General features: G+C 55.4%; 1 protein-coding gene and 1 long non-coding RNA gene across 2 annotated transcripts in view; both read right to left on the reverse strand.

Moving 5' to 3' along the window:
* Nucleotides 1-1,025: 1,025 nt before the first annotated feature.
* Nucleotides 1,026-26,110, reverse strand: part of MAPKAPK2 (mitogen-activated protein kinase-activated protein kinase 2) — a 28,056-nt gene continuing 2,971 nt past the window's right edge. The window contains exons 2-11 of the mRNA XM_027659638.1: nt 25,897-26,103; nt 6,001-6,140; nt 4,371-4,435; nt 3,579-3,658; nt 3,363-3,489; nt 3,025-3,100; nt 2,750-2,874; nt 2,365-2,450; nt 2,170-2,250; nt 1,026-1,561 (exon numbers count right to left, since the gene is read on the reverse strand). Coding sequence (XP_027515439.1) covers nt 1,418-1,561; nt 2,170-2,250; nt 2,365-2,450; nt 2,750-2,874; nt 3,025-3,100; nt 3,363-3,489; nt 3,579-3,658; nt 4,371-4,435; nt 6,001-6,140; nt 25,897-26,103 — 1,131 coding nt within the window. The 3' untranslated portion in view covers nt 1,026-1,417. The remainder of the gene's footprint in view (nt 1,562-2,169; nt 2,251-2,364; nt 2,451-2,749; nt 2,875-3,024; nt 3,101-3,362; nt 3,490-3,578; nt 3,659-4,370; nt 4,436-6,000; nt 6,141-25,896; nt 26,104-26,110) is intronic.
* Nucleotides 20,192-25,719, reverse strand: LOC113954880. Its single transcript, XR_003530358.1, has 3 exons — nt 24,249-25,719; nt 20,808-24,033; nt 20,192-20,244 (listed from the first exon to the last, which is right to left on the reverse strand). It is a non-coding gene; the product is annotated as an uncharacterized LOC113954880 (long non-coding RNA).

Below are 26,110 nucleotides of genomic sequence, written 5' to 3' on the forward strand. Positions count from 1 at the left end.
AGAGGCCACCCAGCCTGGAGCACTGAGGGGTCTCTTCACAGCCACACAAGCAAGGAGGAGAGACTGGGTGACGCTTTAAGTGTCTTTAATCCAAAGGACTGAAGAGCAGACCGGGAAGATTAGTATAAGCCAACAGACAAAAATAATTAAAAAAAAAAATAAAAGGAAAAAAAAAAGGGATAAAAACCAGTTCTTAAAACAAATTGAAGTTCCATACAGTGTCTAAAAGATCACCTAAAAACTAAACATTGCCTTAAAAAATCATTTCCCCCCCCCCCATTCGAACACATTTAACGAAGTGAAACATCGTGACAAATAATAATAATAATAATTCATGGACTAAAGACTTCAGAGCAGCCGTCCTGCTCCCAGCAGGAGCCACGCTGGGGGGGGGGCAGCAGGACCCCCAGCTCCGGCCAGGGAGGGGTCAGTGCTGCTGTCCTGGCTCAAGACACAGCCTTGTGCCACCCACTTGTCCCCAGGGACCCCCCAGGACAGCATCTCCCTGGAGCTGTGGGATCAGGGAGGGGCAGCAGGGACACATCTTTTCCCCAGATCCCTGCAGAGCAGGGGGATACATGGGGGGGCGGGCACTGGCCTCCTGCTCACCCCCCCTGCCCACCCCTGAGGTCAGAACTGGATTCCAGGCACAGGCACAGACTGTGGCGGCCACAGCAGGGGAGCCACGAGCAGCTCCGGGCCCACGGACACGACACACACCCCACGCACAGACAGACCACACGGACGGCGGGGCAGAGGCCAGGCTTCCAGCTCAGGGACAGCTGGGGGGCTGGGTTTGGCTACTGTGCTTTAAAAGCAGCAGTTTCCTGGCCAGTGAAGCAGCACGGTGGCCACAGGGAACCCCCCCATGCCAGCCCTGCCACGTAGAGCAGGACACGGGGGAAGGCAGCTCTCCTTCCCTGTCCCCCCAACCCACTCCCAAGCCTGGAGCCCACCTCTAGCCAGCATCCACACAGGGAACACGCTGCCTGGCTTTCAGCTCTACAGTAGTTATTTTTTTTTTTAAAAATATTTATACGTTATATACCCTAAAAAGGTCACCACAGGAGTTTTCCGTGTCTTTGGAAGGAAGGAAGAAAGGAAAAAAAAAAAAAGAAATATAAATCAAAATCGTCTCACAGAACAAAAATAAAAATCCAATTATCGGCGGCGTTCACCTACAGGACAAAATCCCGGGGGGGCCGCAGGTGTGGATCTGATGGGGATCTTACCACCTGCTCCAGAAAGGTCAGAAACACAGGTGAGTAGCTAAAAATAACTAGTCTGGTATAAATGTCTGAATTCCATGCGCTCGGTACAACAGTCCGTCTCGTCTTTTTTTTTTTTTTTTTTCCTTAAAAAATATATAATATATATAGTTATTGCTTTCTCGGGGGCCGGCGGGCGCGGGGCACCCTCAGTGGGGGAGCGCGGCGGGCTCGGTGGGGTTGGCTTTCTTCCTCCTCTTCATCAGCAAAGGGTTCGAGGAATCTTCGATTTTCTTGATCTTGATTTGTTCGTAGTCCACTCTCATGGTGGCCAGAGCGCTTGTCATCTCCTCCTGCGGGCAGGAGGCACAGGCAGAGCCGTCAGCAAAGCCCCCCCTGGACCCCCAGAGCAGTTGGGAATAAACTGCAGCAGGGCCTGAGTGTCCCACTGATCATCCTTCCAGCTCCCTCCCAAGCACGGATCTCCCTGGGAGCCAGCGCGCTCACACCAAGCCCAAATTGGAATCATAGAATTGTTAAGGTTGGAAAAGCCCTCTAAGATCATCATCCAACCATATTCTTCCCCACGAGAGTGTGGAGACCCTGGCACAGGTTGCCCAGAGAAGCTGTGGCTGCCCCATCCCTGGGAGTGTCCAAGGCCAGGTTGGACGGGGCTTGGAGCAACCTGGGCTGGTGGAAGGTGACCCTGCCCATGGCAGGAAGTTGGAATGAGATGATCTTTAAGGTTCCTTCCAACCCAAACTATCCTATGATTCTGTGGTTAACCCAATACTGCCAGGTCCACCACTAAACCTTTCCCCCAAGTGCCACATCTACACAGTTTCTGAGCAATCCCAAGGCTGGTGAATAAGCCTTTTTGCAGTGAGAAGGCAGAAGATGACAGTCCCCAGAGGACACCAGGGGGCAGAGCACTGCAGACAGCAAAGGAGAGAGTTTTTACCTTCACATCCTCCCACAGATCCTTCTCCTCTTTCAGCACCCGGCTGGTGTGCAGCGGGGTCTGGGGCACCTGCATGGATTGCTGCAGGGAGAGGAGGAGTGTGAGCTGCAGCCATCCTGTACCATCCCATCCCATCCCATCCCTGCCCCATCTGCACCCCCCCACCATCCTGCTGCTCCTCCCCCCAGAACTCACCATGATCCAGGGGTGGTTCATGAACTCCGTTATCGTCATGCGCTGGGTTGGGTCTGTCTTCAGCAGGTTGCGGATCAGCTGCTTCACTGGAAGGGTTTGAGCAGGGTCAGGCATCAGAAGGTCCCAGGGGAATCTCCCTGAGCTCCCACCTGAGCCAGCAGTCCCAAAGTACATCCACACACACCCCTTCTGTGCCACAGAGCTCACCCTGGTCAAACCCTTCAGCAAAAGCCTCTCGAGGAAAGAGGTGAAGCTGCTGCATCACTGAGAGGTGACCCATGACGTGCCCAAGCTCCCCTCAGCCCTCACAGCGCTGCTGGACACAGGGCTGACCCCAAAGTGAGACCTCAGCCTGGGGACGAGCCACCACGGGGACCACATTTACCTTCCTCTGACACCTCGGACCATTCAGGATTGGGAAACTCGTACTGGCCCATTCGGATTCGCTTCTTCATGCCAGGAGAGATGGCCAGGCCGTGGTTGGAGTAGAAGGGGGGGTACCCACACAGCCTGTGCCAGGAGAGGGAATAATGTGTCACCCCAAAAACCTCCCCAGCAGCACCTGAAGGGCACGGGGCAGTGCCAGGAACAGGAGCAGCTGAGAAAGGTTCTGCCCCCTCTTCTGACTCCAGGAGGATGGAAAGGGATCATCAGACTTACAGAATGTACATGATGACACCGAGGGACCACATGTCACAGGACTTGTCATACTTCTCTGGGCCCAGCACCTCCGGGGCTGAAAGAGAGGAAAATTCCTGAGTCCATGTGGCAGCACCAGGTGAAAGAGGTGTGACCATCCCATGGATCCACCTGCAGCTCCAGGCACTCTCGGCAGCGCTGCTTGGAGCAGTGGAGACTGTTGCCCCCAGCACCAGGCTGCAAATGGGGCTCCAGGCTGGCTGCAGAGGTGATGGGCCACACATGGCACTGGCCAAACCCCCCCAGGATCTGCCCTCCAGCCCTGCAAACCTGGAAGCTCAGACCCCCCGGGCACTCACCCACGTAGTACGGCGTGTAGCACGGAGTGGCCAAGGAGTTGTGCGTGGTGGTTTCTTTAGCAAAGCCAAAGTCTGTGAGTTTTAGCACAGCATTGGGCCTTTTGGAGGTGTACAACAGGTTTTCAGGCTGTGAACACACAGGGAAGAAGAAGTGAGCAGCAGGGCTGGGGCAGCCTGGCATTGGCACAGGCCAAGGGGGGAGAGGGTGCACTGTACCTTCACGTCCCGGTGCGCGATGTTGATCGAGTGCAGGTACTGGATGGCTTCCCCAATGCTCTTCATGATCTCTGAAGCCTCTGAAGCAGCAAAGAAACCATCATCAAGCCTTCATAAGCAAGTTAAAATGAGGACTACTCCCTTGAAAACTCTACAAACCAAAGAGCCTGGCTGAGGCCAAAGGGGTTTCCTCTGCCTCAAGAGCCCCTTTCCATGGAGGCCACCCAGCACCCATCCCTGGGTCAGGAGCCTGCAGCAAATGGGACAGAAACTCCCAGGAGAAGGGATGGGGCAAGCTCCAGCCCCTGACCCCAATATCCAAGGAGGGGTTCACACCACTAAGTACCCCCAGCCAGCAGGGAATCCAGCTGGGAAAGCTTTCTCCGTAGGATGGGAAGCCAAGGGGGCAACGGGCTCAGGGTTTGGGTTGTGTAGTTGCTTTTCCTGGCAGTAAGAGTAGAAGGGATGAGATGAATGAGATTCATGAGAACCACAGCCCCTGGACTTCATTTTTTGAGGAAGGCTGGAGTTTCTAAAGATCACTGAATCTCCTACCTGTGCTGGACTGGGACAGAGGGGGTGTGGGGGCAGCTGAGCAAACATCCCCTAACCCTGCTCTCAAGTGAACATGAAAAGCAGGAGCACTTGCACCCACATTCCTCATTCCCTGAGTGCAAAACTCTGCTGGGGATCCAAAGGAGTCACTGAGGGAACAGGCTAGACCAGACACACTCCTATAAACATCAAAACATGGTCCAAAGACAAAACCCCAGCACCCTGTGGGCTCCATACCCCGTTCTGTGAAGGCCTGGTCTCCCCTGTCTTGAATGCGGCTGAAGAGCTCCCCACCATCCAGGCTGGAAGAGAAGCAGGCGGCGTTAGATGCTGCAGGTCCACCTCACACCGGCACAAGCTGTGCCAAAACCTCTGATGCTCAGTCAGGAGCTGCACAAGCTCAGCAAGAAACAATCCCCTTCTCCATCCGAGCCCTTGGGTCGGTGCTTCTGGGCGTGGGGCGTTTCAGAGCCTCCTCCTTCCAGAAATGAGCAGGGCAGAGGCTCCGTGCCGGCCGTGGGGACGCCGGGTGCAGGCAGACGTGGTCGCCCCACCAGCCCACAGAAAACACATTTACAGTAAAGACAGCAAATGTGGCTTGAAGGTGGTGAGAGCACTCCCAGCACACCCTGCCCTCCTTTTGCTCACCGGCACACAAACCCCAGGCAGAAGTGCTGAGTCGAGCTCAGGGCACGGGAGAGGCGTCAGCAGCACCGAGATGGGCTCAGCAATGGGGTGGGGGAGGCAGAGGCTGGACCCCGCTGCAGCACAGCAAGGTCTCATGCGAGGTGCTGGAGAAGCACCATGGGATCCTTGGCGTGGTTCCCTCCCCGGGTACCCTCAGGAAAAACTCAGCTCCCAGAGAGATCAGGAGTGAGATACGGGAGAATTCTCCGTGAGCAGGGATAATGGTGCTTCCTGTCCCTGCCTTATCTGAGTCAAGCAGAAACAGTTTCTTGCTTTCCCAGCACTGACAGCATCTCCTGCCAGCGCCCCTGACATTCACTAGACATCTGCAATACCAATAGTGGGCAGCCCTCAGGGCCCACGTCAGAACCAAACACTGCCTTGTGACGGACGCTACACCCAGAGCACTCTCAGACAGCACGGAGCTCTCACAGACACAGCCCTGGGGACCTGTTTCCTACCACTCAGCTACTCCTTCTTTCCACACCACACACACCTTTCCCACCCCTGGCTGCCCAGTGTGGTTCTCAGAAGCCTCTCCCCCCACAAGAGCCGCTGCCTGTGCCGCCTGCCCCGGCGCTGCTCCTCGCACCCGCTGCCCCCCCGGGCAACCTACCAGCTTGCCAGAGGAGAGGTTTTGGCAAGGAAGCTGCATCAAATCACAGCTGCGGTTGGGATGTGGTTTCAATACTTTCCCCTTCATTCCTCCTCCTCTTCCCCAGGTTGTATCAAACATCTACCCGACCCAGAGCCACCTGACTGCTGCTGCAGGAGGTGCCGCAGCGTTAACAGACGTGTCGGCTCGGTGTGGCTGCTGCTCCACAGACCCACCACAGGCTGCCAGGCTGCCAGGAACATGCTGACTACCCCAAATTTCAATGGCCAAAGCGAGTTTGGTTATGATCTACCTGTGAGAACCACAGGCCCTCAGCCTCCCGACAGCCAAGCGGGTTTTCAGAATGACTCAGAGCCAGTGCAGCTCCCGCCGCCCCTCCAACACCAGCACTGCAGCTCCTCTGCCAGGGCTGCCATCCCTACGGCTCACAGGCCGCATCCCCCGGCACGGCACCTCCCCGGGGTCCCCAGCACCCCGGCAGCAGTGCTGGAAGGTGCTCACCCCACTTCTGGCATCACCCCACCCCCCTGCAGGGCTGGGGGTGCCCCTCGACCAGGGACTCACCACTCCATGACGATGAGCAGACACTTCCTCCCCTGGTAGAGGTTCTCGTAGACGTCCATGATGCGCACGATGTGCGCGCACTGCGACGCCCGCCAGTGCAGCTCCACTTCCCTGCGGGCCTTGGGGCAGTCCTGCAGCATCTGTGAGAGAGAAATGAGACCCCCATCAGCCTCGAGCCTCTCAGAAGAGCCAGGCCATGACCCCTTGCTGGCACAGTGCCCACCCGAGAAGACTCAGGGGCCGAGCAGGGTGCTCCCTGCGGGCGCCGGGAGACGCGCTCTGACAATGCCTCCATCCCCATCTAGTGGGAAGAGTGAGAAGCCGTTTGCCCTCAGAAGCTTCTTGCCCTTCCTTCCAAGGCTGGCAAAAGCTTATCCCAGCTGCCTGTCACCTCACTGCCACCCCCAGTGCCCAACCAGCAAGACCTACTGCTTTCATGAGCCAAATTCTGCACCCTGACACCTACACCACTGCACCCCTGAGTGCCACCAACCACCCTCACAGCCTGCTTTACACAGCCCCTGTCACTTCCCATCCCTCAGCCTTCTGCTCCGTGGGTCCAGCAGGACCCTCCTGCCCTTACACGTGGGCTGACCACAAAAGCTCCCTCACCACAACTTCAGAGGCCACCAGCACATGGCCACGTGTGCCTGGGGAGGGGACAAAGCAAACAGACAGATGTTCCCTAAATAGCAGCTCTTCTCCCGGGCACCAGAAGGTCTTTAATGAGGCCCCTGCCCTTCCCAAAGACAACTCACAGTTCCCAGGTGCAGGAAGGATTTGCTTGTCTGCCACAGACTATTAATTACCGTGTTTGTCAGGATAAACAACCAGCCTTAATTATGCTCCTAAATATAGAGCAACAAACGTGTCTATCCTGAGCACAGTTCATTTTCCTTCCTGTCTCTGGCAGCTCTCAGTGAAACACCCTCTGGAGCAGGTCTGCACCTCGGAGCAGAGGGATGTGGAAACACACCCCCACCCTCCGTGTGCATGAGCAGGAAACAGCAGGTTTGGTCATTTTACCAAGATTTTGACAGAAAAGTACTTCTGACCCCTCTGGCCTCTCCTGGACAAGCTCCAGCAGCATGGGAGCATCAGCCCTGGGATGCTTTGCTGGCCTGGCAGGATGCAGAGTGGTGCCCAGCACAGGAGGGATTTCACAGGAACAAGGTTAATACTCACTGCAGCCCCAAAATCCCACCCCAGTGAGTGTTTAGAGATGAAACACTCACTGATGGTGCCCTGGCAGAGTAACGGCAATCTGCACTCCTGCCTGGAACTGTAACTGTCCTTTGCCACAGGAAAAGGCAAAACAGGATGTGCCCTTCAGCCACCCACCCATAACCCCATCCATCCATGGGGTTGGTTTGGTCACACCTCTCCCACCTCCTCGGCTCTCGGGCTTCCTGAGGTGGAGGAATCCCATGCCAGTGGAAATCTGTGACAGCACATGGGGTGTAGGGTGGCATCTGGAAGCTCAGGGAGGACCAAAGTGGCCAAGCCAACTTTTGCACAACTGCTTGACATCATCTGCATCGACAGCCTCGGGGTGAAAGGAAGGCAGGGCAGGAGGTTGGACGGCCCCTCCTTGCTCCTCTATTGCTTAATTACCCTAAAAACTGGATCCCGTGGAAGACAAAATCATAAGCAAACATATCACCAGCCCCCTGAGGAGCCACGCAAGGAGCTTTGGAGAAAAGCTTGGCTATTTCCAGCCCCGCTCCAAAGATCCTGGCGTGGGGAGCCAGGAAGCTGAAGAGAAAAAAAAAGAAAAAAAAAACGATTTGTAATTACGCGCTGGGAAAATGGAACAGCAGGAAGCAGCTAGTTAACATCATTCTGCACAAGACAAACAGGAGAGGTACAGCAAAATACATCCCATTTTTAGAGGTCACTCAGGGCGCTTTTAAAGGAGATTAATTGTATTTTTAATGAAGTAGGAGGCAGCAGGCTCCATTACCTGTACCAGCACAGCCCTGACGTTTGTGTCTGTACTCGGGCACCCGCCGGTACTCTCAGAACACCCCGGTGCTCTCAGAACACCCGGCTGTGATCCAGCTGCTCCCTCCACTCCCCTGCCAGCCAGGGATGGAGATGTGATGGAGAGGCTTTGAGAGGAGCAGATTAAGCCTTGTTAAGGGAATGATTTGGTTAATTTAGGAAATGTTCCCGGTGGCGGATGACAGCGGCATCACGGGGAGCTGAAGGCCAGATGCGATGAGGCTGTGTGGGGAAGGCCATTACCAATGCAGGAAGGACAAGGTGATGCCCAAGCCATGGTAGAACCAGCCCACAGGCCCAGCATCACCTTCTGCACCCCACAATGTCCTGCCCTCAGCACAAGTACTGGCTCCCTGTGCCCAGGGCAGCCAGGGATGTGCTGAGCATGACACAGAGGTAGCACAGCACTGTTTGGACCTGATCCAGACAGGATCCAGCAGTGCTTCCACCAGTTTCTGCTCTTTAGATGGATGCCAGAGGCTCCCACAGCTGACAACTTTCCTTCCCATCCCTTGGCCACAGCCAGCAGTGAAAGCACTGGTGGGTGACGTCCCAGCTCCAGTCACAGGAACTCCACATCGAACGCACTTGGGGGGTGTGGTAACACTGCCCACGTCCCTGCTTCAGCTCTGGAATGCAGGGCAGCCTATGGCCACGGCAAGATTTGTATTTCTTGGCTTGCAACAAGGAGGCTGGGATGGGAAAAGCACCTCGTGTTTCCCTGAGGTTCAACAAGGGTCAACTGCCCCCATCCCACCCCAGCAGATTTTGCAACAGCAGTAATCTGGAGCACAACCAGGGTTAACCCTTTGCAGAGCAGCAAGGGCAGCACATGGGACAAGCTGCTGGAAACCCCCCAAATGCCCACAGCTGCTCTCAGTTCAGCTTTTCCATCTCTTGTCTTCTGTTCCCCTTCCAAGGGAGGGCTCCGTGGGGATCAAACCCTTCATTATTTCAGATGGAAAACGCTGCTCTACCTGCTTGCTCTGGCTGGAGCAGAGGCTCCAGCAGTTGAGCTGGGCAGTAACCAGATCCCTGAGTTACACAAGTGTCCCCAGGACAGAGAACAAGGGCAGTGCTGCAGAGGAGGCTCCACCACCACCTCAGAACAAACCCAGGCAGGATTCACACTCAGAGGAGTTGCATCCCTTTCCCTTTCCCATTAAAGCTGTTATGTGCTTTAGGTGTCACATTTGCAGCCAGTGCACATTTCCAACCATCAGCTCATCATCAGAGAGCATCCCTGTATCCCTTCAACACAGCATGGGACAGGGGACAACCAGGAAAGCTGTGGCAACCCAGAGCTCTGCCCCATCCCGTTTCTGCTTCCCATTAGGGCACCTCCCTGCAGGAAAGGAGGGAGAGCGGGGAAAGGGACACTCCACCCTCCTGGCAGTGAGGGAGGAAATTCAGCTTTCAGCCACATTCCAGCTCCCCTTGCAGCAGTTTGACACCTCCGAGATTTAGGCAGACGGCGTTTGCTGCCATCCTGTGCCTTGGCTCAGCCCAGCTCCCCCAGGAGCCATTCCACACTGTGAGAGAAATTAGTTCTGTGCAAAGCTAAACACACTCATTAGCTTCATTAAAACCCTCAAGCTCCAAAACTGGTCCCATCAGGGGATGGCACAGCCCAGCCCCTACGTGCTCAGCACCCCGACAGCAGCAAAGGTTCCTCAAGGGCTCCTGCAGGAGCTCTGAGCTTTTCACCAACTCTGAAAGACAAACCCTGGAAGCAGCTCCTGAAAAGCAAATGGCTCATTGGGATGTCTGCAGGGAGATGGCACCCCAGCAGCAAACCCAAACTCAAACCCAGGCTCAGCCTGCTCCCAAGGGCATTGAAAATGAACTTCAGCTCCAATGGAGGGCTGGGGGCTCTGTCCTATTTGCTCAGGAGCACGTGGAGCTGAATTCTCCCCCCATCACCTCCCAGCAAGCCCAGCAAAGGTGGGTGGGCACGAGGAAGGAAGGAAGGAAGGAAAGCACTGGAGCAAACAAGGGGCTGGAGCCGCCCACGCTCACGTTCCCTCTCCCGTGCGTGTCCTCAGGCACCACTGATTCAGTCTCGCCACCTCCTCCTGGGATGATGTTCCATGAGTCACAGCAGGTTGGAAAAGGAAGGAAAAGGAATGTCCCTCCTCCACTGGCACGGCAGGAGGTCCCTGAGGACACTGTCCTGCCGCTCCTTGCCCTGGGTGCCACCACAGCCCCAAACGCTTCTGCCCCTCGGTGAGACAAGAACACGCTGCACTCCCTCAGACTGGCCAGACATCCCTGTCCAAGAGCTTGCACAGGAGAAACTCACCTTCCACGGGCAATTTCCAAGGAAAGTAAGGATCAGGCCCATACTGGCATGCTGAGCTGTTCATTTTCCAAGGCTGCCCCTCTTCACCACACGCTCACCCCGGGTGCTCCAGCTGCTCTTGCAGGCAGGGTGGTTTTATTTCCGTGTGTATTTTGATCACACCTGCTTCTCCACAGTCCCCCAGCAGAGGAGCACACACCATGTGCCTCACCTGTGCAGCAACCATCTCTCTGTCAGGACCTGCAGGAGCTTACCCAGACCCCACACCACCCCCAGGAGCTCCCCTCAGGGCCTGCCTGCACCACAGGGGTTAAAATAAACCCTTCTTAAGTTGCAGCAAGAATAAACCTACAGCAAAGAGAGAAAAGCTGTCATCCTCCCAAGTTATCAGCAGGGAAGCAAAGCGGAGGTTCCCCCTGCCTGGATCACACACACAGGCTTCGGATTCCCCTGACCCGGCCGACACGGGGCAAGGAGCATTTTTTCCTAATAAAGCAAAAGGGTTTCTCTTCAAAGGATTTTCCTCTCCTAATCTTCCCCTGCAAACTCGTTGCCAACTGGCGTCAGCTGCTTTACACATTTGTAGAGCCAGTCCTGGAAGCTTTGCACATGCTGTTCCCACCTCGCAGCGCTGGGAAGGCAAAGCCCATCGCCCCCAGGACCCACAGTGCAGGGGGACCTGCATTGAACTGAGCCTTTAATGCCAGAATATTTGGGGAGCCCACAGGCAATCGCCCCAAAGCTGCCCCAGTCTCTGGCAGACACGGTACAGAGGGAGAGGGCAGCAGAAGGACGTGGGAGCAGCAAAGCTTCGTTCCGCTTTTACTGTTTATGAACTACAGAAGAGAAATAAAATCACGAGTCCCAAAGCCCAGAAGAGGAATTATGTTACCAAACGGAGGGAAATTCATGGTTCAACCACAAAGCAAGAACAATTAAACGTGCAGCTCAGGAAACCTCCCCCACATCATCACGGCTCTTATATAAACCTTAACATTAACCCCATCCCCGCTGCTTACACCCACCAGGACAGACAGAACTGGCGGGACTTTCCCATGCTGGGGATCATTTCTGCCCTGCCCACGCACACAGAGCCACAGATAGAGAGTCTGAAGCTCCAACAGACCAGGCAAAAGCATCATCCTCACTTTTGTTTTGCCCGGGGAAAGCCAGGGAGGAGAGGTGACGCGTCTGGAGGAGGAGCCGTGCGTGGGTCCGGCAGTGTTCTGCCTGCAGCGTGTCCCGGCGTGCCACGCCAGGGTGACTGTTTGGAAGGGTGGCTGCTGCTCCCTCATGGAGGTGGCTTCATCCAACCTCATGGCTCGCAAGACAGGACAGCACCAGGCATCAGCTACCCAACTTCCAGAGGTGCCATGAGGGCCCGGGAGGATGTTGAGGCTTTGACCACTCGGGCAAGACACGAGCGCAGCCAGCCCCATCCTCCACAGCCATGAACAAAAGGTTCCTCCACCTTCTCTTGCCTCAAGGAAGACGGAAAGGTTTGGAAGAAAGATCCCAGCAAGAGAGAATTATTCAGATTAGAAAGAGCTACAAAGAGGGAGCAAGACAGGAGACGCAACTCAGGCTGAGCAAACACAAACTGACACACACACACTTGAGCTGCTCGGCCGCATTCTCGCAGCCGGAATTATGGGAGCGCTCGGAGGAAGACCTGGAGCCACCGCAGCGAGCTCAGGGAAAGCCTTCCCAGTGCGTGGCCTGAGACGAGCAACAAGCCAGGCATGAAGAGGCGAGCTAAAATCCCTTCCGGGAGCAGCCGGCAGAGCGGAGGCAGATGTCGGAGCGGAGGCAGATGTCGGAGCGGAGGCAGATGTCGGAGCGGGCGCCTCGACCCGGCTCCTGCGGGCGATTTTGCAACGGGGCGGAGGATGGAAACGGGGCGAGGGAAGAGGCGGCTCTCGCTCTTTCACAAGGGGCCTCGCTCGCCTGCCGTGGTTGCACAACCCTCCGTGCCCGTGTGCTGCCGGTTCCCCTGCCCGCAGCTCCAGGGGATGCTTGGGACCCCCCGCCCCGCAGCTCCCCCCCTGCCCAGGGCATCTGCTGAGCATTTCCTCGCCCGGCTCTCCCCCGCGACAGATGCAGCAGCTATTCAGCCTTTTCAGGCTGCAACAAAAGCCTCTCGAGGCGCACAAAGGCGAGGAGCAGAAGAGAGGCCTGGGCTTAAATAAGAGCCACCTGCCAGGGGCCCGTGCCCCCCGCGCAATCGGGGCGCTGCCCCCCGGCCAGCCCCGCTCTGCAGAGCCCGTTCCCCAAGCAGTAAAAAAAAATATTCTTGGCACAGGGATTTCAAGGAGACCAAGTGCCAAAGTGGGTACCCAGGAGCGGCACCGTGGGTGTGGAGGGAAGGGCACCAGCCCGGTGGGGACACGGTGGGTGAGGAGGGTGTAAGGAGGAGACAGGGAAGTGGGTGGGAGGGGGTTGCAAAACTCACAAGGAAAAGTCAAAGCAGGTAAATGGCAACAAGGCAGCAGCACGAAGCATCCCCACTGAGTCACGCAGCAGCAGCAGGTTGGAGCTGGTGTTTAATGAAGAGAAATAAAGAGCTTCAGCTTCATGTATCTGAGAAAAACAAACTTAGGGGCCTATTCAGTCCCATGTTTTTGTTTTGGGATCATCCTCTTCCTTCCATCCATCAGCAGCAGCACTGGGTTTTGTTGACTCACCGGATGCTCATCTCTCCTGGAGGCACCAGGGCTGGCATGAGGAGCCAGGATCAGCTCAGGCATGAGCCATGGTTGGCAAGGTCCCATGTCCTGCTGTGCATGGAGAAGGTCATGCCAGAGGTCCCGGGGAGCAGGTCAGGCTGGAGTGATGGAGCCACCACCCTGGCCAGGACCTCCCCATGAATCCAATGGGAACAAAGGGGGTCATGATGGCCAAAATGCCTCAGCCCATCCCTTACTACAGGTATCCCAGATGTCCCTTCCCACCAGGAGCCACCACAACACTGGGTCTGAGCAAGGAAGGGACAAACTGTCTTGGGCCAGCAGAAGCCACAGCCCAGCTCTAAACGGAGCCACTTTGGGAGGGATGCTCAGAGACCCCTCTCTGCAAATCAGACCCCTGCACCCTGCACGCCTCTGCTGCATCTGCCAGGGCCTTTTATCCGCACAATACAAAGTGAAAGGAAAACAGGGAGCCACGGGAAGGGCGGATATCTTCCCGCGAGAGCAGCCAGCGGATCTGCTCCACGCACAGCCCCTTCACTTCCACCCCTTTGCAGAGCTCCGGGCCGGGGTCAGCTCCTCCTCCCGACCCCTCCCCAAGCCCTGTCCCTTGCCAGGTTTCCTATCGGAGCTGACCACGTGGCGAACGGAAAAAGCGCCCATATGTGCTTTTATGATAGGAAGTGGTTGATATTTGCAGGTGTGATTAACACCGAAGCAAACGCTGAATGTAAACCATTAACTCAGCGCTGACCTCTGTCCTTTGCGCTCCCCTCCCACAGGCACAGCTTGAAAAACCCCTTATCTCCGGCTGCCTCCACCAGCCCCATATCCCGGGGCTTCCCCTCCACGTCAGACACACGGACCACGCAGCCCACGGACAGCACCAGACACTCAGAGCATCTTTTTTGGGTCCCTTCCTCACACCAACCCTGGGGACAGCCCTGCCTGACCCCATCGTCACCTCCAGAGGCAGCTTTGGATTCCCCACACCTACATCCCACAATTGCTTTTGTTCTCGGACGTGTCTACCCCATTCCTTACGTTTAAGGCTGGAAGTGATTTCGGGGAGAGGCCTGGGATGGCCCAGATCCACGCCTGGAAGCGCTGGAGCCGTGAAGCCCTGCCAGAAGGCCCACAACACCCACCGCTTCCCGGCAGCTCCTGGGCTCGTGCTCTTCCCAAAAATGAAGTTTCTCAGGGCTCGGCCCATGGGCAGGGCCCCCCATGGGGTAGATGAGTGCCTGCCAGCCCCCCCCTCAGCACACTGATCCTGCCTGCTGCCTTTCCACACACATCTTAGAGCAGCATAAATAAATACATGTATATTTAAAGGAGGGAAAAAAAAGAAAACAAACCAAAGCACAAAGCTGCATCAAGGCCAACCTCTCTCGAAGCATCATTCACCCCCAGTGCTGGGAGCAGCACGGCCTCGGGATGTGTTTCCTGCACCAGTGCCAAGCCTGAGGAGGGTTCCATTTACGCACCCTCGAAGCTCAGTGACGACAGCACGTTTTGCATCATCCTGTCCTTTCTCAGCTGTTTATTTAACACAGTTTCACCTTTGTCACGGGCTTAGTCAACACCAGGGCACAGCAAACACCTCCCTTAGACGAGCCCAGGGTGTGCAACCCCGCTGTGATGCTCTGCTTTCACCGGAGATCCCTGCAGGGATGCAGAATGGAGAATCCCCCTGGCTGCTGGGACCCACCACCCACCTTGGAATCACCCGAGCAGTGCCCAAAGGGTGCTCCTGCCTGGTGAACCCACACCCAGCACGACATCCAGAGTGGTTCAGAGGCTGCCAGAGTCTCGGGGCTGGGACTGTGGCTCTTCCCTGGGTGAGACAAACAGCTCCCACGCTGGGTGGCTGCTGCGGGTTTGTTTGGAGCAGGGGAAGGCCAGGCCAGGAGCAACACAGGGATTTCATAACACACCTCTGTCTGCGCAGGGACCCAGCGAGGCAGGGGCCCCTCGGTCACCAACAGCCCTCCTCCTCCTCCTCCTCCTGCTCCCTTCACCCCTCACATGGCACAGCAGCTAAAAACCTCCAGCACTGTCAGCTCCGATGCAGCCAAAGCACGAGCCCACCCTGGGGGATGCACAGGACAGGGAGAGGGGCATCAATATGTGTAATGAGAGGGGACAGTAATGAAGAGGCAGAGGGAAAGGAGAGGATTGAACCCCTCTGGATGATTAAGAGCTGTTTAGGGGCAGGCATCCCCCCCAACTTCTCCTTTGCCATCTCCCTCAAACACCCACCAAAGCAGAGCTGATCACCAAGAGCCAGGGCTGCTCATGGCTCTCACTGCAGTCTCCCTGTCCAAGCCAGGCTGTCCTTGCCCCACAGGCTGCTCTCCTCGTCCCCTTCCTTCTATCACAGAGCTGCTGCACAGCCCCAGTGTTCAACAGGACCTGCAGAAGAGCTGGAAGAACCCGCCTGGGTTTAAGAGCCGAGCAACACTTCAGACTTGAGACTCAACACTATCTAAAGTCATCACTCCACATTACCCACCACTGCAGTCAGTATTTTAGGGGAAATCCTGGACTGTGAAGCAACGCTATGAAAATCCAAGAGCCTCCTGCCACCTCCAAGCCCGAGGGGCCGAGCAGGGCACTCCTCCTCCAGCAGCCCCTCTTCCCACCACAGCAGCCATCCCGAGACTCCTTCAGCCAGCAGGAAAACACAGTTGTGCTTCTATTTTTAAAAAAAGCCCTTCTCTGCATCCTGCTGGCACCACATTAAAGCTCTCAGGACAGGGGGGCTATTCTTAGCTCCCTCCAGGCTTTTGGCAGCCCCGAGATCCTCCCTGGCACCTGTTGGCAGCAGCCGCACAGCCCCAGAGCTGGGGAGGTTTGGTGAAGCTGGGACAGAGCCCGGACCACCAGTGTCCCAGTCAGCACCATAACCTCAAAATACCTCAGCCAACAAGCGTGCAAAAATCATCACGAAGCGCCTGGGTGCACAAACTTCCAAAAATACCACGGGGGGAAACTCCCTCCTGTCAGCGTTACCAAGAGGGAAAGGCCGGTCTCTGCCACAAACACATCCTGCCCGAAAGACAACAGCACAGAATGAGGGGTCATAGAATCATGGAATGGTTTGGGTTGGAAAGCACCTTAGAGCTCATCTTGTTCCAACCCCCTGCCACGGACAGAGACACCTTCCACTAGACCAGGTTTCTCAGAGCCCCATCCAACCTGATCCAGCCTGGGTTGACAGCAGAGGTTTTGTGCTCTTGTATCTTTTCATTCTACAGCAAAAACACACGTGGAAAACACGTGGGAAAGACTGGCTGATCCTCCCATGGATGTCCAGTAATCCACTGCTTGACAGTGTTTACCAGCAGGCTACTTAATTTCTTACCAACTACAACAGGCAGCAAGTGGTTTGGACTCCTTTTGCCTGTTAGATTAAACCAGAAAGGGGATAAAAGGATAAACACAGGGATATTTAAACAAACTATCAAAAAAAATCTACTCCTGCAGCTACTGCTGCTCCCCTGGCAGACCAGGCTGTTCTTCTTGGGCATTCTTATAACCAGCTTTTAAAAAGAAACCTCTCCCAACAGACAGCCTTAGAGACACCACCTCCTCCCAGGGCAGCATTAACCAGGACCCCCAGGAGCAGAGGCAGCCCCGGGGCACAGGGTGAGCAGGGGGCAGCTGCTCTCTCTGGGTCAGCTGGGGGCTCCTGGATCCTGCTTTGTATGAATTTAAGCTTTTTCAATCCCACTTATTCACGAAAAGAGCTCAGGGCTGGGGGAAGCCAAAGAGCAGACAGGGCAGCCTTTGTGCGGCTCGGCCGCCCGCCCGCCCACCCAAGGGCTCCAGCAGCCCCCACGTTTCCCCACACAACCCCTGCAGCAGCCTGGAGCTCTCTGGGAAGCAGCAGGGCTGGCATTGCCCCTGTGGCCCCACAAAGCCTGGAGCAACACCTCGAGTCAGCAGAGCTTCCGTTTCCTAAGTGAGAGAGAGAAGTTAAGCCTCCAGTGGCCGGTAGGAACAGCACCCATACCATGTTACCCCCATGTCTCACACAATGGAGGTTAAGGTTTTTTCCAGAGCTGCTGGGAGAGTTTGGACTTGAGGTAAGACCTGAGGAGGATAAGATCCAGATGTTCAGTGCTGGTTAGGAGTTAAGTCACTAAAACCCTCAAAGCATCACCACCATGTCCCAGGCGAACCCTCCTTTGGCGATGCTCGCCTTGTTGTTTCAGTGCAATCCTTGGGGAGAAAGAAACACGAAAGGGAAGTTTTGCTTAAAGCCAGAGATGCTTGACCTGCCAAGGACAGGCTGCCCTGGCTGCCAGAGCCCAGCAAAACTGAGTTAATGGGCTACACCAAGAGCAGCCAAAACCTTGCTCTCATTAGCTGGACCCTGTAGGGCCAGAGCCCTCCCTGCCCCGCAGCTCCTCGAGGTGAGGCCCAGAAATGGGAATATCACCCCAAAGCACTGCACTGAGGCACACGGAGAACATCATCTTCCACGAATTCTCCAGACTGTGGCAGAGGGCATAAGCCTTAGACCTGCTCCGAAGCTCCCAGGAAACAGTTCCAGCTCCCAACCCTGCTGACGCCCGGGAGGCGCCGGAGCTGCTGTTCAGCAGCACTCAGAGAACACATTTTAATCCGTTCAGAAGCTCCTCAGCACCTTACTCAGCCAGCCTTCATCAGCCCAGCATTTGCATCCCTAACGACAGCCAGGCTGGCTGTCTCCTCCAGCAGCAAGGAGCTGGGGAATCAGAGCACCAGGACACTTCCAAAGACCCCCGAGGACCTGGAGTACTTCCCTGCTGAACCCCACCACCCACGGGGCATCTCACATCCTGGCAGAGAGTTGCTCTTTACAGCAGCTCTGCCTTAGAACAAAAGATACCGGGAGTTTCAACTCCAAAGTGGAATAAGCAGGGTGGGAAAGGAGGTGGAGATGTGAGCATCCTGCTCCAACACAAACACAGAGTTCCTCATCCCACAAACAGGGTCCTTCCTTGCAGGGAAAAGCACTTGAGGACAAAAGCAAAAGCCTCCACAAGCCTCTTCCAAGCTCCTGGGGCAGCAAGGGGGTTGATGTCCTCTCCAGAAGCTCAGGAAGGTGTCCAGCCAAGGGCTGCAACACCTCCAGGCTCCTCAAAACAGTAGTGTCCCCGTGCCAGGGCTGCTCTGCCTGCAGCACAGGAGGCACCCACCCAAAAATGCCAAAGTCACAGCTCTGATGACTTCCAGGAGATAATCTGAGTTTAAACTTCCTGGCAAGCCCGGCCTTCCCAGCACCCGGCAGAGCCACTTACGCAAGAGCCGCCCAGGTTTTCTCATCTGTCCAACACGGGCAGTGAGGTTGTGAAATGGCCCAAGAGGAAGAGAGCCTCGAGGGGACAGGGCTGGCCAGAGGAGGCTGTTACAGGTGACAGTGGCTCCCACAGCCTGGCTGCACCCAAAAGCAGTGGCCACAGGAGCTGCAGGGCCGTGGGAGCCAGTGCTCTGTGCTGACAGGTCACTGACACCCACAGTGGCACCTGTGAGCAAGCGCAGCCCCTGCCTGTTTGCTAAAACAAGTGGATATATAAGTTTAAATTGCTTCTAAACACTGAGCTGGTGGATGCCATAAGGCTGTCATTGCTGCTGAAATTAAAACCACATCCCTGTTACCAGAACACCACCCCCATCACCCCCCGCTCTTTTGTTTTATTTACTACTTTCGTTAAATTAGGCTGAGGACAACACACATACTTTCTGATTTGTTTGGATCTGATTGCATCTGCTTTACCCCCCAGCCCAGGATTCCAATCTCATTTCCAAGCAAGGCCAACTTGGACCAGGCTCCCACCCGCACCTACGGGCGCGAGAGGCGAGGAGCTGCAGCTACTGGAACTGCAGCCCGACGGCACGCGCTGCCAAATTTCCACAGCAGCCCCAGCTTGTGTTCCAGCCACATTTCCCTGAAAACACACACACACACTTGGCAGGACATCCAAGGAGCCTTTCGAGAGGCTGCCCCAGCTCGGTGCCGCGTACCACGGCCGGAGGACGCCGGGAGGGCAGAGGACGGGGACAGCGGCTGCTCCGGTTCCGAACGCTCAGCAGAGGATGCTCCCAACCTCAGAGGTGCTGTAGGCCTTTGGAAAGGGGCAGCACAGAGTCCCAGCCTGCTGTTACACAGATTTAGCCTGATGCATCATGAGAGGTGTATGGTAATGATGATCCCAAACCTGGCTGACCCCCTTCTTCTGGGGCCAGCAAAGAGAGGCTGAACTCAAGAGGGGCACCCAGGGGATCTGCCCACAGCCAAGGGCACAAAGCAAGGCAGCAAAATTAATTATGATGACAAAGGAAAATTAATCCAGCCTTCCACTGATCCCCAAATCTACAGACCAAACTGGATAAGGATAGCAAGAGCAGAGCAGCAAAGTCCCAGCCTGGCTGGGCGCCCCAGGAACATTCAGATCTGGGTTTGCATTTTGAACTTTATCTCTAGTTTAGGCTACGGCTCGCAGGACAGCCAGGCACAGAATCACATGCAGCCCTGACGCCAGCAGCTTGAATAATCTCATTACATTTGAGGGCCAAGGCTGTGCCAGCTGCAGGCTGCCTGAGCCAGGGAGCTCACCTGCCCTCTCCACTGGCACAGTGCACTTTGTCACAGCAAGGCAGGGCACTGATATAAGGCTCTAATCCGTGGGAAAATGCCATCATCCTTCTGGGGAGCATCACACTGAACATGGAGCCACAGTGGTGCTCCACAGGCTCCCAGCAGTGCCCAGAGAGCAGCCACACTGGTACCCTCATCCTGTACCTCCCATCCAACAGCAGGTATCACCCCACTGCTCTCCAAAGGATGTTTTTGTGGCTAACAGCAACTCCAGCAAAACTTGTGTTTCGGGTCATCTCAGGTCAGGGGGATCTACAGCACTCACGGACTCGTGGCCGTTACTCCCTTCCCGAGGCCACAAAGGGAACAGCGAGTTAATGCAACCATTAAACCTGCCAGGCGCTGTAATCCCTGCCTCAAACTGGTAAGATCTTAAAAGGCTGAAATCTTTGAAATGACTCAGCCACCAGGTACAAAGGAAGAACAGTTTAAAAGGCTGTTAGAAGAGCTCTGTGCATTCAGACTTGCTCTTGCGTGCCCTGCTCCGGCCCCCGCGCGCTGCTCCCCATCCACCTCCGCAGGGACACGGCCTGGACCTGAGAGCCCTCTCCAAAATGAGCCCCCAGGCACCAGTCATGCACACAGTCCTCGTGCCAGGGCAGCTGAAAGGAGAGCACATTTCCACAGAATAAGACAATCATAGAATGGTTTGGTCAGAAGGGACCTCGAGGGTCGTCTCATTCCGACCTCCCCGCCGTGGGCAGGGACACCTCCCACTGTGCCAGGCTGCTTTTAGCATTTTGCAGTCACGAAGGATGAGGGACAACCACAGAGGGGACGGGACCCACTTTCAGTGGGATACAGGTCTCGGAGGCTTTTAAAATCAATGTCCCCACCAGAGATGACCAGGATGCTCAACAGCTCTGGACCACACTGAAAGGCTGACTCAATGTGACTGCTCAGCCTGAAACAGGTTTTCTTGGGGAGCGGTCAGGCAAAGCCCTGTTCACATGCCAGCCTCTGGAGCTGGTGGAGGGATCGCCCTGCTCCTCACAGATCCACCCCCTCCAAACTCTCCAGCCTCCAAAACCAGCCCTATCCCAGCTCCTCCACAAAGGGTAGAGGAGCTGAGCAGCCCGAGGTGGGCATGGGGCTGCCTGGGGGCATCTGGCAAGAGCCAAACCCCTCAAGTTGGTCAGTGTTGGGCCGTGGCAGCCGCCCTCACCCACTGCAGACAGTCCCGGCGCGGCGCAGGGGAGGCAGCACGTTATTCTTGGAAACCAGGAGGTGAGGTCATGCTGCCTGAATGCTGCAACTTGAGGCCAGACGCGCGGGGCCAGTTGTGCTTGGAGAGGAGCCTGACTTCTGCAGCGAGGGCCGCCTGCAGGTCGGGGAGCCAGTTATGGTCGGAGCTAGGGGGAGGAAAGGGTTTCTTAATGAAGGAGGGTTCTTTCCTCTCAGCTTCTCAGCAGACAGTGAAAACCACAGCAAAAGGATGGGTTGGAAAATAGCATTAGCTGCTGTCTCTGCTGCAAAGCCCTTAGACCACCCTGGTATGGGGCACGCGAGCCCACCGGGAAGGCTCAGGAGATGCCAGATCATAAACTCGAAGTCACACTGCTGTCCGTGCCACAGGGATGGCTCAACAGCCACTTCCAATCCGGCCACTCCTCTGGATGCCTCCCACATAACCTGCACCACCCTTCGAGCCATCAAGAGTTCACCCATCTCATCAGATACCAGAGCACATCCTGGATGTTTCTGGGAAGAGAGAGGTCATCAACTTGCTCTTTCAGGCTTCCCTGGCAGGAAATTTCTGGGAGTTTTCATCACCTGTGCCTACCCATTGTCCACCAAGCTCGCTAGGAGACCTGGCTCCCAGTCTGCACAGCTTCAAATTATTCTTTATACACTGTTTTGAATGTTCTGGAGCACGTGTCTGATAAATCCCAGTGCCTGCTCTGCGCCGGTCGCTACCTGAGGCAGAGCCACCACCTCCACAGCCCCACAGGCCAGTGTTGTCCTATACACTGGGCTCTCCTGACAGCACAAATGGGAGTTCAGTGTGAATGACAAAAATCACCCTTTTACCTGGCTGTACTTGGCTATTAAATCACATACACACAGGGGCTGTATTTGTGTCCAGCAGGACGCCAGCAGCTCAGCTCCTCAGCCCTGTGTCGCCTCTGACAGGCTGCAAGACCTTCAGTAAATCACTGCATCTCAGTTCCCCGCCCCTGAAAACATGGGAAACTTCTTTTGCAGGACCTGGGGCTGATGGCATTAGATTATTATTAAGAGGAAGAGCCCCACCACTTCCTGAGCACGTACCAAAGTGAAAAGCAAGCCCCTGCTCCCAGGCTGTTATCAGCCCATGGCAGTCTCAGGTCTGACTGCTCAGAACATGTAAAGTATTTAGAAGGGATTATGGCAAATCCTACATTTTTTAAACAAACTCAAACCCCAAGTCAGTAGACTCCTTTGGTCAATGAGATAATAAACCGCTGCTTTGGAAAAGTCCCAGTGATGTCACCACACTTTCCACAGCTTTTCAACCACAGCTTGCACAGAAGGCCACAGTGAAGACATTTCTGATTATATTAAATACATGGTAGAGTTAATTAAAAAAAAAAAAATCTTCCCACTGAGAGAGGGACAGAAGTACAGCAAACACACGGTGAGCTGTTTTCCATGAATATAAGCTCAGGATCTTCACCTACTCCTTCACTTCAGGGATATTTTCCCAGCTGGATTTTCTGGGGGACAAAGCATTTGATCTCAATCAGAGCTGCAGGGAACAGGGCTCTTTGCTCCCCTCAACACCTCTGTAAGAAACCTCTCCCCACGGTGGGAGAGGGAGCACGAGGCCACCAGCTCCATGAGCTCGCTCGGCCACAGAACTGCTCAGTTATCAGCTCCAAGACCTGCCCTAATTCCACCACAGGCATCTTACCAGAATGATAAACCACGAAAGCACCGGCCTCCTTCCTCCTTCTCCATCAGAGGAGCCATCACTCACAGATTATCTGATGAGGTTGAGAGTGAGACTGAGAGTGTTTCGCAAACGTGCCCCAAAGCACCGAGGATGCTCCAGAAACGGGGCTGCCAGAGAGGGGCAAATTCATGAGCCCTGAGAAGCTCTTCCAGCCCTTCCAAAGCTCACCAACCCAGGGGAGGATCTCCTGCTTTGAAGCTGAGGTCAGGAGTGAGGTTTGTTAATTTGTTTTGAAGGCAACCTGCTCCATGAAATGCCCCACCGAGCTGCCACGAGTACTCCCCACTCTCCAGCCTGGCTTACCTGTGATTTCCTCGCTGAATTAAGGCAGCCAGCCACCAACTCGGCATCTTGCCTAAAGATTAGTCTTAAAAGTGGAATTTGCAGCAGGCGAGACAGCCCTCACTCCCAGCCCCACCACTGCAGCCTGACCACAGCAAATCTCACCAAGTCAGGCCAGCAGTGACCTACATCCAGCAGCCTCGACAGAAATTACAAGCCTGATTTTGCCTAATAATAAATCACACCAAGGTACAAGGAAAAAAGGGGTAAGGAATCACTGAGACCTCATGTTTCAGTTCCATTCATCACTTCTCCACGGGCTTTATGTTCCCACCCTGCAGCAGATCATCGTGCATCACACGGGGTCAGGTCATGGGTGACTGGGACCATCAGTGGCTGCTTCACAGCAGATAATTCAGGGATGCCACACTTCAGGTATTGCTTGGTACCATAAAATAAAATAGAATTGAGGGGGTGGGAAACTGAAAAATAAACAATAATCTACAAGAAAAATAAAGGAATCTCTCGTTTTCACCTGGGGACTGCAAAGAAAGCAGAAGTGCCATCCATTAACTCACACAGAGCATCATTTTATTTAATGATGCGTCTCTGCCATGGACTATTGCACTGGAAGGAGAAGAAAATTGGCCTTAATGTTTTCACTGCTGTTAGAACACTGTCTCCAAGCTCTCTTCAGCTTTCCTGAAGCACTGAAAAGTTCTCTTAAGCAAAGTGACTCTCAACGAAACCCTTACCTAAGTGCATCTCTCAGTTTAGGAGAAGGAGTTTTAACAATATAATAGTTGCTCGTGACCCAAGAGGAAGCACAACACAACCAGAAGATACCACTAACATCAGGGAGAGACAAAACTGTGTCTCATCCTCCAGTGGAGGATTCCAGTGTTATACAAGACTCCGAAATATTAAATGTAAAGAGTTGACGTTCCAAATGGAAAGGTTCACTGCACAACCAAAGCAGGCAGCAGACAGATTTCAGCTGTGGCTCCTGGCAATGGGCCATCAGGATTCTTTTAAGCATCATCTGAAACATGACAACTCGATGCAATCACTTCTGGGGATCCTGCTTTAGGTCATCTTTCCACTCTGATGCAGCCCATGAGTAATTTGGACCCAAATACCTCTCCACAGGTCTCTTGCAGAGACATCATCCCGCCTGCGTACCAGAGGAGGGGATGAAGTCAGCACACATCATGTCTAGGGCAGTCACCCACACCAAGTTTGGGCTTGGCAGCTCGGTCCAAATAATACAATCAAACAACTCAAGTGTGCAGCTCACCCTCACGAGGACAAACCAGGTACCCACTGGCTCGTCCCAGCGCCCAAACTCACAGCGTAGGAGTTTTTAAGGTGCTGGAAGGAATCACTTACAGTAGCAGCTGTGCTGCTCTTTGAGAAGCCAGGGACACGTCCAACCACTCAGCTGAACTTGTCCCTCCCTGTCAGGGACGTGAGAAGAGGCCGGGGCAGGGGACAGGGAAGACAATCCCTTTTCCTGAAAGGGATTCGGTGTCAAATATGCCTCACCCCCGGAGAGCTGCGCAGATGCTCCGTGTCACCCTCCTACATCACAGCAAGAAGTCCTGCCCTCCAGGACGCTTCTCAACAAGGCCAAGGAACTTGTGGCAGCAAATCCTGACCCATGCCCTGGCACGGGCAGGGTGACAGCACCAGTCCCGGACCTCTGGGCAGAGGAACCGTTGGCGCTCGGTCTGCTGTGCCATCCTTCCCCTTTCAGGCCTGCAAAAGGGAAGTGCTGGGATCTGTGCTTTAAACACATGAGTCAACTTCAGAGGCGAGGAGGAGCCCGTCTGTCAAAACAGAAGAAGATTTCGCTAATTTCCAACCCAACAAGATGACAATACATGTCGCCCTGGAGTACAACGCTCGTGAGAAATGCTGGCGTCTCTGACAGAAGAGTCAAACTTATCATCCAGCTGCCCCCCACTCTTAAACCACAGGTGCTCAGTACCACCCCGGGCTGACCCCACCACCTCTGCAGCACAACTTGTGCCTCCAAAGCCCCGTGTTCACTCACTCACTCAGGTTAGGAACTCCATACACCAACAGAGGGGCACCGCTAAACACAAAAGGGGGGGAGATGTTACGGGTTTAGGTGGGGTTTTTTGAGCCTTCCCAGTTCTCAGGGTAACGCCAAGGGTTCGAACAGCTCATGTGTGGGCGCAAATTGCAGGGATGCTGGAGAACACGGCGCTCCCGCTGAGCAGACTGCCTGTACCCGCGTCACCCAGCGCGTCGTGAATCCATTCAAACTTCCCAAAGTCTCTCCTGCAGACAGACACGCTCTTCTCTTTCCTCAAAGAACCTCGTGTGAAAACGAGGAGAGGGTGGCATCACCTAAAACGCAGCTTTTCAGCCACTGTTTCTCCGTGTCTTTCAAAGAGAAGCAAGTTAGGGGCAAAGGGCAACATCGTAACGCTGTTAAATATTCCCTGTGTGAAGGGGGGGATGACAATCACTCGGTGTTACAGCCAGGAGAGACCTGCCATCAAACGGGGACAGGGGCAGCTCCTGTGCTTACAGGACACGCTATGAACAGCCCCACGGAGGGAACCCCATTTCCACGATGCAGACCCCACATTTCGAGACGCAGACCCGAGCTGCGCATCCCACGGGGGTGATTCCAGCCAGGCCAGGGGCTCCTCTCCACTCGAGACCACCTCCCCTCTCCCCGCCGTGCTACCAAAGATGTCATTTCGCTTCGTTTTTCACGCTAGGAAAGCTGGAAACCCACATCTCGCTGCTCTCAATAGGGGGAGGGGGGGGGGGGGAAGATGAGATTAAAGCGCGGCCGGAGGGGCGGGCGGCAGCTCATTGTCCGGCCGGCCCCGCTGCCGCCGAGCGGCCCCCCCGGGACCCCCTTCCCCCGCAGCAGACACCTTCCATCACTGTCAGCGGCGCCGCTGCCGCTCCCGGGGCCCCTCCCGGCCCCGCGTCCCTCCCTCCCATCCCCGGGACGGGGCAGCGGGCGGGGGGAAGGGGGGGGTCCCCTCCGCACCTTGAGCGCGAACTTCTCGCCGCTCTTCTTACTGAAGATCTCCAAAACTTTCCCGTTGATGCCGAGCCCCAGCACTTGCGTGGTGACCTTGTAGTCGTCCGTGATGGCATTCTTCCGGATCTGCAGGCCGCCCTTCCCCGGCAGGAACGGCGGCGGCGGCGGCGGCCCGTGAGGGGGAGCGGCGGGCGGCGGCGGCGGCGGCGGCGGCTGCGGC

Source organism: Corapipo altera, unplaced genomic scaffold, assembly GCF_003945725.1.
Source record: "Corapipo altera isolate COAL_440 unplaced genomic scaffold, ASM394572v1 77b, whole genome shotgun sequence".
Taxonomy (NCBI): domain Eukaryota; kingdom Metazoa; phylum Chordata; class Aves; order Passeriformes; family Pipridae; genus Corapipo; species Corapipo altera.